Below are 14721 nucleotides of genomic sequence, written 5' to 3'. Positions count from 1 at the left end.
GCGCAGTTTGACAACCTGCTGTCTATCTTCTGACCGTTTAACTCTGAGTATCCAGCAACCGCTACCACCAGTTTCTCCTCCATTGTTTACCAACTGTAAACTTCAAATCATCCGATTGGACAATGGGAAAAATGAGATAACGTGGGGCGTTTTTCCACTCTGAGTTTTTTCAACTTGAGGAGCTCAGAGTGCTCCAGCAAAAACGCCAGGCATCTAGGGCGCAGAAATGCAAGGTGCATCGGAATGCAAAAACTGTAAGCAAAAAGCTTCATTCTCATTAAAACCTGTTACAAAAAGCCAACTTGAGCTGGTAAATACTTTCTGTGTGATCAGGGCCTAAAAGGCTGATATATTGGCAGCCCGTCTGCGGCCCGTCTGCCAACCGCCATCCGCCAAGTATAATTTGCAACTAAATTTTATACAATATACGTACGTGTAGTAGTGTAGTTCCTGCTCAGTCTCTTTTTCAGCTAAGGGTACCTTAGCATGAAAACCGTTGAAACCCCTGACTTATGTTACTCAAATGGAAAATTAGAGTCTATCATTCTCAATGATAGTCCTTAATTTTGATCCAGACATTAACATAATCCCACCAATGGTCCAACACTATGTTAGGACCACATTGCTTTGCTGAACAAAAAGGACCTCACTGTTCATTTTTCCCTCACAATCCTTTAAAAAATTTAATTCTCTTAAAATAAATTTAAAAGTTTTTGAACTGGGTTTCAGCTTACTATCACATGTTTTACATGGTGTGATCACCTCAGCAGTTTGTTTCTAAGCAGGTAAACGCCTCATTCCTGCAAAGTCATCCACAGTGTAATTCTCCTGCTGCATTTTTCACCAGCAAGGTTTTATGAACATGTTGCCGTGACGAGTGTCAACAGACGTACGATCACAGAGCAATAACTGCCTCTGGGGCCTCCTTCCAGCTGTAAGTCCAAAGTCACTTACAGTTATGGCCATCCTTAACCCCACCCAACCCGCTGTTCCTGGCAATGATGACCATGATTAGAAATAGAACATGATGTTCATGAGGGTGAGGTAGGGAGACTGATACCAGCTTAGCAAAAAGTGGCAATGCCAGTCATTTCCCCTGAAGACTCTTGACTATGAAATTAGTTTTTCAAACCAATTACGCTGCAAGATGATGATCAAGCATCCAAAACACATAAAATGAAACCAACATAAAGTGCAGATAAAATATTACTGAAGTAAACATACAAAAGTATTTGCATCAAAATACCAAAAGTAACATTACACAGAATGGCCCACTTCAGAATAATGTGTATTAAAATTAGGATTAAAATTATTGAAGCATTAATGGGTACATAATTATAAAGCTAGTAAAGGTGGGGCTTATTTTATAAGTATTATAAATACTCTTTATCTGCTGGGTAGCTTGTCAATTTCCCCCAAAGTAACTTTGTAAGTTATCAAATAAATGAAGTGACGTTAAAAATACAATCCTTGCTTCTAAGGTATAGTGAAGTAGACATAAAAATACTCAAAGTAAAAGCATCTCAAAATTGTATTTAGTATAGTGCTTGAGTAAATGTAGTTAGCTGCTTTCCACCACTGATGATGCGTCTTTTTTTACAATTCAATATTTACAATAACTAATAATTACTAGCAATTCTAAGAGCTATTTACACCAAGGCAGGAAGCCACTGCTGTGCAAAAATGGTTTTTACTGACTGAACCATTGTTGGATATGTGAATTATTGGTGCTCTTTAACTAACACTATCACCAGACAAGAACATTAATGCAAATATAATTTAAATACAAGATCAGGAAACTAAAACACTTGGTTACATAAGGGCTGTGATGTTTGGGCTGAGCGAGTGCTGCATTCACATGTTACTTACACTGAGACAAACAACAAAACTAATTTGCCTAAAGAGAGCACTGTTTGCTTGTTCTAATTAGAGGCTGCTGAAAAGTGATTCAAACAGTACAAAAGGGTTGAAGCTGCTGATCTGTTCCAAACAAAAGATAAAGAACCAGTGGCCGTGAGAACAGCACAACGCTCTTCCTTCAGTGTCTAGGAAACAGGTTTTTCTCAGCCATCAAGGTCAACAATGTGAAGTCAGTGTGAAAACAAAAGAATCTTGTTGACATTACATCCAGCATGTAATAAGGTGGTCACGTATGACATGCTTAACATTTCAAGCAACTAGTGTTATAAAATCAATGTAACTGTCAATATTTGACTTTGTCTGTCTATAGCTCCATCTTCTGGCAGCAGGGCCTCATGTCTATACGATAACATGATGCCTTCACATTAACAACATCCCTGGACGGATCACATGACATACTGTAAACTTGATTCACTCACAAAAAGAGCAACGTGCATCCACTATAAGATTGCAAGTTAGATACTGTTAATGTCACTTATTATGCTTCTGTGCATTGATAGCTCTTTTTTATTGTTTCTGCATCATGTTGAGGAAGGCCATGCCTGTATAAATATATATATGTATGCAAAAAAAAAAAAAAGTGGATTGGTTGCTCACTGCTAAAAATGTGGCCCATCGACATGATCTGGTTTTGAAATGCGGCCCAGTTGAAATAGTAATTGAATAGCCCTGCTGTAGTTTGTTTCTTTGTTAGCTATCTAACAACACATCAAAAATAATTGTAAGCCAGTCTTGTTCAGTGAGTCAGTTTATCATGTACACTCAAAAAATATTTAGGCCTAATATTTAAGACTGTTTGCTTATAAATACATGAACCTGGTTGTTCTATATTTAAAACACATTGGGTTTATTAGTACTGTTAAATAAATCACATTATTACTTATTATACTCATTACTTGAGCTTGTTTTATTTGTTCATTTCACAGATGGTTACATCCTTAGTCCTTAAATTAAATTCATTATGGACGTGGACTTAAAATCATTCTTTTATTTTATGGCCTTGCTGCCCTGGCTTTTGGCCTTTGTGCCCTCAAAAAATTGACAACACGAAAGGCCAAGAGGCATTGCCCCTAAAATGACGAATTTGCAGGCCTGGTGCAGATAAATACAAAGCTTCCCCACTACGTGTACTTTTAATACTGACGTACATGTTACTGCTCATGCTTATTCATTTCTTACATACATTTTTGAGAACAGGATCTTTATCTTTAAGCGAGTGTTTTTAAATTGTATTAGTATTCCTTACTTAAGCTGAACACACAAACACAGCACTTACCTGTGGGCTTTGTAAAGATGCTAATAGGATGGGAACCCACAGCTACCCTCACAGCAGCACAGACCTATAGCAGTTTAGGCTCAGTGGTGACAGGTCTGGCTACAATGCCGCTGGTGAAATTACCAGTGTCCTCTCAGGAAATAGGAGAAGAGACACCAGTTTGAACCAATCACTTTAAAACACAAACCAGTCTGGTTAATAACGGTCTAAAAAGTTAAGCTAACGTTAGCTTCGACAATAACAGTCAGGCAAATTAAGCTAACATTAGCTTGGGTAACATGTCAGACAAATTAAGCTAATGTTAGCTTGTATAATAATGGTCAGAGAAATTACGCTAAAGTTAGCTTGGATAATAAAGGTCAGACAAATTAACATTAAGCTAACATTAGCTTGGATAATAACAGTCAGACAAATTATGCTAATGTTAGCTTGGATATTAACGGTCAGACAAATTAGCTAACGTTAGCTTGGATAATAACGCTCAGACAAATTAAGCTAACATTAGCTTGGATAGTAACAGTCAGAAAAATTAAGCTAACATTAGCTTGGATAACGACGGTCAAACAAATTAAGCTAACCTTAGCTTGGATAATAACAGTCAGACACATTAAGCTAACGTTAGCTTGGATAATAACGGTCAGACAAATCAAGCTAACATTAGCTTAACCTTGAGTAACAGTTAGCTAGTTAGTAGCCGAAGTTTGTACGTTAGCCTGGAAAGTATGTGAGCGCGAGACGACGGACAGGCTAAAGTGGGAACTGCCCATTGGTCCGACAGCCCATTGTTCCAACCATATTAAACCCATTGTTCCAAAGTCCGTTCCGAAATCATCATGATGCCCTGTGGTTAAGGTCTGGTTAGGTTTAGGCACATAAACCACTTGGTTAGGGTTAGGAAAAGATCATGGTGTGGGTTAAAATGAAAAAGAAAGCCACAAGCACATAAGCCGTGAGCCTGCTCTGCCTCAAGCCTTTCCCAGCTGACCCAGAGCCGATCGCGGCGCACCATACACCCGCCACGAGCCGTTCAGCACCGTGGACAGTCGGACTAATGGGATGTCTAACCAATGGGCTGTCGGACCAATGACATGGACCCGGCTAAAGTAACGAAACAAATACATTTTTAGTTAAATGTTTTTATACAGTTGTTATTTAACACACAAATATTACAGAAGTAAGGAAACACACCTGTATTACCTTGGAGACCGAGGTCTGGATGCATTTCTGGCAAGTTAGCTTTTCATGGCGGTTTGCACGTGACCTTGAGACCTAAGTTGTCTCGTGCAGCTAAAATCGTTAATTTTTATTTTTATTTTTGGACAACATTGTGGCTAAAAAACTAATTAAAGGCAAGTTTTTATTTTTACAAATTTTAATCTACTTTTTTTTTTTAATTTATTTTTTATTACCATGTTGGTATTATTGCCACTTGCTTTTAAGTTTGTATATTGCTATTCCCTTTTCTCCTCATATATTTATAGTCTGCTGCCTTGTTCGTGTGCTGCCATTTTGCCAGAGCAATCATGAAAAAGAGATTTTAATTATGGTATCCGTTTACAGTTAACTGAAGTTATGTTAAAGTAGTTCACCCAGCAATGCAAACTTATTTTTCTGGGTAATATAGCAGACCTAATGTGATCAGAGATGGAAGAAGTACTCTGATATTTTACAGATGCTTTCAAAAACTTATGTAAATGACAGTACTTAAGTGTTAGCAAAAGAATATTGTTACTAATTCATTAATATTGCAGAAGGTAATTTTTTTTTTTTTTTAAATATATATATATATACTGCTGGGGAGATTACCTTATAATAACACGTCATAATTTCTAAATTTAATTTTGATTAATAATCTTAATTCTTGTATTAAAATAAATGTAGTGGAGTAAAAAGTACAATATCTGCCTCTGAAATGTAGTGGAGTAAAAGGATAAAGTAGCAGAAAATGGAAATACTGAGAAAGTACAAAACTCTGGTAAAGTACTCAAGTAAATGCACATATCTGGTGCTATCTTATTTTAGTGTTGGAGAATCAGTTCTTCTAAGAGAAGTTCCCACACCGTGTACTTTTTTGTAACAAAAAGTTTTTATTGGCTTCTCTAATCCGTTCATCATCTCAATAACAGGTACAGCCTGGGAAATCATATCACAAGGGGTCTAGAACAAATAAGACAAAGGAATGGGGAGGCTTCTGCTACAAAATTTGGTATTGAGGTGACAGTCAGAAAAAAAAAGCCATACAAAAATGTCTTTATCATGCATACTGGAGAAAAAACTCAAAAAAAAAAAAAAAAAAAAGAACAAAAAAAAAAGTTGAGAACACACATTTTTAGTGTTTTTGTACATTTTTGTAAACAATATCCTTCTAGAGATCATATCAAAACACATTATGGCAATTAACAAAAATAAGGGATATAACATGAAAAAAATGAATGTTCTATGAGGCATCTAGAATGCAACACTGCTTGGCGTGGATGTTTTTACAGAAAAAAAAAGAAGAAAGAAATACATTTGCATTTTGACGAGTCATTTGCTCTGTAATCGTAAACACAGGCAGTGTTAAATGATTATACAATATGTCGAACCTATACTACAAATATTTCCACTACATACATGAAACGCGTGTCCCTGCTTTCTTGCGCTTTAGTGATATGAGGTATATTTAGGTCAATCTTATTGTCTTTTTTTTTTCCTTTCTCCATCTCTCACCCAACTCATTTTCTCTCCGTTAAAAGCATAGTGTGTGTTTGGAGTGAGGTGGCTGGTCAGTCAGTCTTTGTTCCCTGTGATCTGAGCAGCTTCAAAGTCTCTTGGCTGTGGAGCTCACAGACATAGGAAAAGGAAAAGGGGGGTCGGCTCACAGGAAATCAACTAAATTAAATATCAACCCTGGCTGCCGGGATAGAATGGCTTTAACCACGGAAGACAAAGAAGGCCATTGTTTATTCTTGTGAGTGCAGGGCTGCATTTTGGGGAGGGGAGGTGGGTATAAGTTAACTTTTCTGTTTCTTAACTGTATTATTGGAGCAGTTTCTTGCAATAACTACAACAGTGGAGTTTTAAAAACATCATAAAAAGTAGAGGGAATGGGGGTGGGGGGGTAGAGGCTGCAGGTCCGGTGATTACTTGCCAAAAATATCTGCTACTGAGTTCTTGTGTGGCTAGTGGAGAATAAATAAAAGGGTTTGGGTATGCATCCATCATACCCATGGGTTCAAAGATATAAGGATTCCAGCATGTCAGCCCATCTCTCAAAACACTTAAATACAAAGAGGTACTCTCAAAATATCGTATAACAAAATTATGGCAAATCATATTTTACAACATCACCTGACAAACCGTAAGAAAAACACCCCCCCTTCCCCTCTCTTCTAACCCAGAGAAAAAGCAACAAAATACATTTAGATGCCCATGGTCATGCCTAGTCAACCCCTATCAAACCCCACTGAACAATAACCCAGCCCTCCCTTTCATCCCTCCCACCCTTCCCACCCACAATCCCTCCCTCCCAACCCCCGTTCACAGTTTTCTCCTCTTAAAATAATATTAATAATCATTAGCATAATAATCACGTATCACATATGCAAATTGAATGGGTTGTTGTTGCTTCCAATGATGATTTGTTTAAAAAGTGCTTGTTTGATTCCATTGACACAAAAAATGAACAGCAAGGAGTGGAGTAGAAAAGTGGTGACTTGTTTTTTTTTTTAAAAAAAGAAATCACTTCAGCAACAGCATGATGAAAAGATCATGGATCGTTTTCTGAGAAAACCGGAACAGCAGTGGATTGAATTCTGTCTGAGCTGTGTCTTGTCTACTGGCCACTTGTGGGCACAACCAGAGGAGTGCATGTTTAGACAGGCTTCATCGACTGACGCTTAATGTTGACAGAACGACGGTCAGTTACGTTTCAACGTCCTCTTTACTTAAAAACATGCTGTGCGCTTAACTCCACTACGATTTATCCTACCTCGTGCACACATGTGGCTCTTAAAAGAAATGTGGATGTCTTCACATTGACACAACAGTACCATAATCTCAACAAAGCTACACGCAGAAACCAAACGTGATCATGTATTGTAATTTGTTGTTCTGACGAGTTAAAAAAAAACACAAAAACAAAATCAAAGCTTTGTAGTCTCAAAGTACACCTGTAAAAACTGTGCTAATTGCATCTCATAATACAAAGTCTTATTACACAATTTTGCCTATTTTCCTGAGTTAATACGTTTCTTGTAACAGACAATATATACTTTTTTGCCATTTGAATTCTGGGCCTTTCCCTGCCACAACTGTTATTATTGAAATTATCAACATTATTCATTATTACTTTACAATGGTATGATGATTGGTAAAACACATGGGTTCAGAAAAAGAAAAAAAAAGAAAAACAAGCAAGTTTATAGCTACCCTCTAAATGTTTTAAATTACATTTAAATCTACGGTACGTTCATATCAAAATCACTACTCTTAAACAAAAAGCGACTAAATACATAATAAAAATGAGAATATTTAAAAAAAATTGCATTTGAGGCCATGAAAGACCCTCCCTGGTCATTTTTGTATTAACATTTAATGGCAGTGTTTAAAAAACAAAACTTTGCTACAAGAACAAAATTAGGATGGGTATAGGGACTGTATGGACAGTAACAGAACAGCCCCCTACTGGATTCACCTCGTTTGACCCTTATCTGAAACTTTGGCTTGTCTGGGTTTTTGATCCTGTACTCACTGGCTCACTGACGTCAGCTAACAAACTGGTATACCCTGAGAATTCTGACACTGGAGTCCGTATTCGGTGATCGACCTCTGCCCCAGGATCACTGCCATAGCTCAGAGGGGTCCGCCGCCCTGACTTGAACTGGGAGCCAAAGGCCTGGGCGAAGTTCTCGATCTGGTATGTGGTTTCTTTAGGGGGGTTCAGTGGGGACAGGTCTGGGTAGCTGGAGCCGTTGGTGGGTGCAGCGCCCCCTCCAGCCTTGGGCTGCTGCCCCTTGGAGCCCTCTGCCGAGGCAGTCAGGTCCTGGGGAGGTAGGTTGAAGGCGCCAGGGGAGTGCTGCTTCTCCAACTGCTCAGTCAGCTCCTGAGATGGAGTCAGCTGCTGGTGGCTAGTAGGTTCCAAGCTGAGGTGGTAGCCTGCCTGGGAGGGGGAGCCGACGAGCATGCCATAGTGGGACTTGGAGGACGAGGAGGAGGAGTTTGATGAGGGGGCGACGATGGGCAGCGGGGAGGAGACAGCAGGCGGATATCCACAATCCAGGGGGGATGTGGTGTACACGTGTTTGTCTGAGAACAGGGGCCCCGTGGGACTGGAGCTGCTGGACAGGAGCGGGAAAGGCCCCGTTGGACCAAGGCTGGGGAAGGGTCCACTATGGCTGGTGCGCTCCAGGGCCTGCAGGAGGAACTTTGAGTACTCGCTCATCACTGCTGTCTTGTCACCACCGTTGGGAGAGTCATCCTCCAGCTCTGGGGTAACAGGGGCTGCCGGCTGGAGGTCTACGTGGTGTGGGTGGTCTGACAGGTCGAATGTCACGTCATGGTGGTGTGTCCCCTCTGGCTTATGGCTATAATGGTCTAGCAGGCTTTGCAGTACCTCATCTGGAATGCCCGACTTGTCATGTTTGAGTTCCAAAGGCGAAGAGTCCAGCATGGCCAGCGTGGGCTCTGGCCCCAGGGAGCCCTGGATGACACTGCTGCCCTGGGGTGCCATGTGAAGTGAGCCAGCTCCATAGTCATTGTTAACCGCATGGAGGTAGCGCCGCTTTTTCACAAACTGCATTGCATCATCGTAGTTGCTGCTGGTGGTAGGCCCCTGCTTGTTGCCCCCGGCTCCATGGAGCAGACCCATGTTATCGAGGCCGGCGCCCTCCACATGATCCATGTGGCCGGGCTTCTGGCCCAAACGTTTTTGTCCATCAGCACTGTCATCCAGAGAGAGGAGGCCCTTGTCCATGCCCTTGCGGCCAGATTTTTTAAAGACCAATTTGGGAGTACGTCCCTGCATGGAGGGGCCAGCGCCTGAGGGGTGCTCCATGCTGAAGTCCTGCAGGCCCAGGTCACGGGCCATCCCCCCAGAGGACGAGGCTGATGCTGAGGCATTCTTCTTCCTCTTGCGCTCACCGCCCTCGCCGTTTTTGGACTTGGCCCTCTTGCGTCCGGAGGTGGTAGAGTTTCCCTGAGTGAGTGAATAGCTGCCCTGGCCTAGCTCCGCTTCGCTGAGCTCCAGCATGTTTGGGTCCAGGCCCTTCTTTATGGCTTCTCCACAAGTCCGTTTGTGCTTCAGTAACCGGTCTGTTCTTGAGAAAAACTAAAAGTGGAGAAAAGGCGAGAAGAGAGAAATATAAGCCTAGTTTCTACTGGATGGTCTAAAGCAGTTCTGAAATCCTATATATTCTTATTTTTAACTGCAGAAATACCACTGAATTTCACGAGAGCATTACATTCCCTGACCTCTTCTGACACAACTAATCCCATTAAGATAGGGATTTAAGTGTGGGAAGTACAGAAAGAAAAAGATTTAGAATGGCCCACATGCTATTGAAAATGATGCACGTTACTCATCACAGCACAGAAAATTAAAAACCAAACAGCAGTAAGCTACTTAGCAAACACACTACATATAACCTACTTGTTGGCAGGTATCGCAGCGATATGGCTTCTCGCCACTGTGTGTCCTTTTGTGTCGCTCCATATGGTACTTCTGGATAAAGCGCATGTTACACTGGTCACAGCTAAAAGGCTTCTCTCCTGCAAAAGACAGATGACAGTGTCAGGCCAACAGCGAAGTGTATATAAACTAACTTTACCTCCAAGTGCAGAAACTCACCACTGTGGATCTTCTCGTGCCGCTGGAGCAGATACTTCTGGATGAAGCTCATGTTACACTGACTGCACCGGAAAGGCCTCTCACCTGTGCGATCAAGAGTACAACCATCCGCTCACCACATTAATTAACTCGCAGTCTGTCACATAACACTAGAGTCACAGTAACAAATGAGGCTTTGGCCTTTTTTTTTTTTTTTAAAAAAAGGGGCATAAATACACAATCAAAATGAGATGTATGAGACTTGTGTGCGAAACCGTGTAAATTATTTCAAGTAGACTAAAGTTGCATAAAAGGTTGTGTTTTCCTTTGAGTCATTTATGAGTTCAGATTCAAAGAGCCAAGTGAGGAATTCCCAGCAAAGAGAATGACTAAGACGTCCAGAAATACATGACTAACCACTGAGTCATCCCTGCTTTCAAGTGAGGCCCCAAACTCTCATGGTGAAGGGGAGATTAGTAACAGTGGAGGGTAGTGAAGAGTATAATTTGAAATCTGAAATTGATTTTGTTCGGAGAGCGCTGTGTTTATTAGCACTGGGAAATGGTGTTTTTGTGTAACCTTGGCAATGCAACATTATACCTGACTCCACGCAAATTGATCCGAGGCTGTGTGTAGCAGCATAGTTTCATTAGTTTTGATTTGTCAGCTACATTACAGCCTGACACAAACTTCTCCTATGCTCTTCTGTAGCAGAGGGAACAAACACAGCTTCCTTTAAACCTAACGTCCTGACCTAACATCCTGTGTGCATCATCTTGTCAGCAACGGTGCATTTCATGAAGGGAGAAGTAGACGTTGCTGTAGAAAAACTAAAAGTCTCAGGAAAAACTGACGCACTGACAAGCAGCGAAAATCTCTCACCTGTGTGTATAAGCACATGTCTGCGCAAGTGGTAGGAGCTGCGGAAGGCAGCATTACAGTGCTCACAGATATGTGGTTTTGAGTTGGGGGACAGGCAGGCTCCGTCTGCATCCAACATCATGGCCTACAAGGAGAAAACCATGACCAGCCAGGTAAGATATTGACTTCTCCACATCATGTCAGTGCAGCACAAACCTCTAACAGGCTAAAGCATTCCTTCACGTACAGATACTTTCAGCCAAAGAACACATATTTTTCTGTTCTATGAAGAAGATGAGGAAAACAGATGAGTGACTAACCTTTGCAGCATCGTTGCGTTTCCTTCGTGCCTTGCCTCCCTGCCCGTCCCCATTGCTCCTCCGCCCTCTTCTACCTGAGGACTCTTTTGGCTCTTTACCTGGTCTTCCAGGCATCTAAGGACAAGCAACAAGGTAAGTTCTATAAATAGCAAACAGGCACACAAAGCATTACTGTAAGAGGAAAGAAAGGACTATGAATTAAAGTTCAACTAAACATTAACAATGTACCACTTGAAACAATATTTAGAACAACAACTCCTTCTCACCGGTTCTCCAAGGGAACGAACGTTGCTGAGGCTGAGGTCATGCAGGAGCATGTTCTGGTGATTCTGGTGGTGGTTGCCGAAAGACATGTCCGGCATGTCAGTACCACTCTTCCCCGCGCCCCCTCCAACACAGTTCACCCCTACTCCTCCACCCCCGCCATAGAGGGGCATACGGTAATCCAGCTCGCTTAGCCGCTCCTGCTTAATGCCCATGCTCTGGAGGAAGCCCCCTGTGTTCACAGCATTGGCGCCCTGGTGTTCTGGGGGCGAGTCACGCTCTTTCTTGAGGATCATCTCCTGAGGAAGCTCGCCCATGACGGACTGGGAGGCCAGCCGTGTAAAGCTGGTGACGGGCGGCAGGTGGCTGAACATAAGCATACCTGGTGCAAAATTGGGATCCATGCCACCGTTGCGCAAAAACTCATTGCCTAATTTGTCTTGGATAATACTCATGGTGGTGGTTTTGCTTTGTGCAGGGAAGAAGGAGGGCAGTAAATCTAAAGAGGAATGCAGGAGGAGAATATCCTAAAAGAGAATATACAAAAAAAAGTCATGTTAAATGTTGATGATTTCAGACATGAGTGAGTATACAACACAATATAATTTCTACATTTTGTTTTAGGTTTTTATCATAACACCTCATCTCTTATAAGTCTTGACAGTTAGAAATTAAGTCACTGCTAGAGAACTTTCACAGTGTGTACTGTGTGCACGACAATGTTCTCTGAATTTCCTCTGCTGCCCTCGCCCATTAATTACTTAATTGGATTTATTAGGTGTTACGTAATGGAAGCCCTGCGAACAGTAACTGGAAACCTTAATGCACACTCAGAAGATTGAATTCACATTGAGAAAAAATTCAATTAAAATAAACATCTCACTTTGAGCAACTATATAAAACACAACAGAGCATATTTATAGATGTATCGGTGAAATTAAAAATCATGTTAACAATATTTTGAAATGTAAGCAATATGTATTATAATAATACAGAATCACACAATTTACCATGATGTGTACATTACTTAAAAATATCGAGGCCATTTTTTTAAAATCTCAATCTGATCATTAGACTTTTGGCACAGCTTACTTAACATGCCAAAGTATAACTGCTGCTACAATCAGTATGTCATACATACTTGAAGAAGACCTAACTATTACAATGTACCAAATTCCATATCAAACCCCAAATGGAAAAAAATTAGGTCAGCCATCATGAAAGAACCCAGATTTGTCTACAGCAGCTCCACAGAGACACACACTGTGGATAAATTATATCATTGATCTAGGCTGTGTGAGGGTTTGATGAAGTGACTTCAAGGTAAAAACTGTGAAGCTCTACACTCCATCAAAATACAAATTCTGCTTAGTATAAGGGGGAAATAATCAAAAGTTGCCTCTGATATATTCAGTCCACATCCCGTATTGTTCTGCTTGCGGCATTTAACACCACATGTGTCTTGGACTGTCGCCAAAATAAAATCTGTGCAGTAGCTTGATAGCTTTTAGACAGACATCCCTATTGTTTTCACACTTTGATGCATGCTGGACTACGCCGCTTGCCATCTTTGGCTAATAAGCAAACATGAATGAAAAGGCTGGGGGTATTGGTTGCAATATTGGCGAATTAATCGGCTCACTACACTTGCCTAAAACAAACGATATTTAGGTCAAATACAGCCAGACATTTCAGTCAAATTAGGCAGGCGCAGCCGGGTGACTAAGCGGTACGTGTATCGAAACTAGCACATGAGACTGGAGTGGGAATTTATTGTTTAGTCTGGACCAGCCGACCATTTGGCTGCGCGACACTGAATTCAGCAGAAAGCGGATGAGCTTTTGTGATGCATAACAGTTAGCTAGCTAGTTAGCACGGCGAGCTAGCCGGTTAGCCACAATGAGACACAATCAACGCACCTTTACGTCCTCAATCAAAACAATAGGCTAAGACGCCCTAAAAGCAAAGATGGCTCATTCAAATAAAGTCACACCAACACCACCATTGATGTAGTCCCAAATAAGTCGCTTAGGCAGCCAATAAATGTCTAATTTGATCCATTATGATCATGTAACGTAACGTTTAGCCTCTTACATAGTGTTGCTATCAAGCTAGCTAACGCTAAAACACGATTCGTGATTTGAGGCTGTAACGCACATCTTGGTTATTTACACGGATGTTATATTAAGGGGACCATCGTTAAACCTAGCAGCGTGAATTATTTATAAAAATAAAATAACAGTGGATAAGGTGAAATTAAACAGCAGGTTTTCGTTAAAGTCAGGTCAGCGGCATAAATTGCTCATTATCCAATTCCCAAGCTTTGATGACGCTCGTGAAATCAAATCTGTCTGGCTGCGAGCAACGCTGGCGCTCTATTTATTGTTAGCTAACTTTAGCCTGAATTACACCCGCATAACGCTTACCAGCACATTTAGCTAGCAAAACATCCCCTCGGCGGCTGCGGTACATGCGGTCTTCAGTTCCCGTGAGCGACCTAAATAAAACTGTGCGCTTTCAGGCAGCTGTGTTTATAACAATCAGGCTGCCATGAGCTAGCTAGTTAGCTGCTAGCTGCCCCGACTGAAAACCCGCATTACGGCCCATGCAACAGAAACAATGATGCTGGCTCCCACTGCATCTCCCCGTTTGCGCCGAGCCAGACAATTCCGTCGCGTATATCTCGACAAAGCCAACGCATTCACCACCGATAAAAGTAAATTTAGTTGCCCACTTACCTACACATGACCGCAGTTGGTTTCAAACGTGCCTATATTCTCTCCGTATTCGCCGCTTTGGGGTTTTATTGCCAAAACATTGTTCTCCGGCGGTCGCTGCTTTCGTCCATCTTGTCCTGGCGCGGGGAATTATGGGTGTAGCGGACGGGTCGTGAGAGGAGAGGCGAAGGTTTGAGAGAGGCTCACCGGACAGCACAAGTACTCCTGAGCTCTGAAGTCATGTAAACACACAACACACATTTACATGAACAGGCACTGAAATGCAGAGAGACATGGCGTCGCGAAACTCTTTGTCTTTGTGTGTGATTCAAGACACATTAACATTTCTTATTGGTAAACAGCATCTAAAACTCCTTCATTTTACATTTTTATATAGATTTCATAATGCTTAATTGTTATTAACACTTGTATTACATTATTCCTAGTTAAGTGTTGAGCTTTTTAAATAATTGTTACATTAGGTGTAGGCCTATGTATCAAGGCAGCAATTATATTATATAGTGGGGGGACACAAGCCCTCAGTATTCAAATATGCTC

The 14721-nt window shown here is 41.4% G+C and overlaps 1 protein-coding gene across 3 annotated transcripts; it reads right to left on the bottom strand.

The window, feature by feature from the left end:
- Positions 1 to 5263: 5263 nt before the first annotated feature.
- Positions 5264 to 14334, bottom strand: znf281b (zinc finger protein 281b). Of its 3 annotated transcripts, none has more exons than XM_050059918.1 (7): positions 14185 to 14334; positions 11449 to 11973; positions 11183 to 11296; positions 10884 to 11007; positions 10023 to 10106; positions 9825 to 9943; positions 5264 to 9503 (listed from the first exon to the last, which is right to left on the bottom strand). In XM_050059918.1, exons 2-7 carry the CDS (start codon positions 11899 to 11901, stop codon positions 7884 to 7886), a joined length of 2514 nt encoding a protein of 837 aa, XP_049915875.1. In that variant the 5' UTR covers positions 11902 to 11973; positions 14185 to 14334; the 3' UTR covers positions 5264 to 7883. The 3 variants fall into 3 exon arrangements, with proteins under 3 accessions (XP_049915875.1, XP_049915872.1, XP_049915873.1); XM_050059915.1 differs by having other exon boundaries at positions 10023 to 10116; positions 10885 to 11007; XM_050059916.1 differs by having other exon boundaries at positions 10023 to 10116; positions 10885 to 11007; positions 14189 to 14318.
- Between the last annotated feature and the right edge of the window lie 387 nt (positions 14335 to 14721).

This window comes from Epinephelus moara, chromosome 13 (assembly GCF_006386435.1).
Source record: "Epinephelus moara isolate mb chromosome 13, YSFRI_EMoa_1.0, whole genome shotgun sequence".
Classification (NCBI taxonomy): domain Eukaryota; kingdom Metazoa; phylum Chordata; class Actinopteri; order Perciformes; family Serranidae; genus Epinephelus; species Epinephelus moara.
Note: the sequence above shows the minus strand (reverse complement) of the source record. Positions and strands in the feature narration are given on the sequence as shown.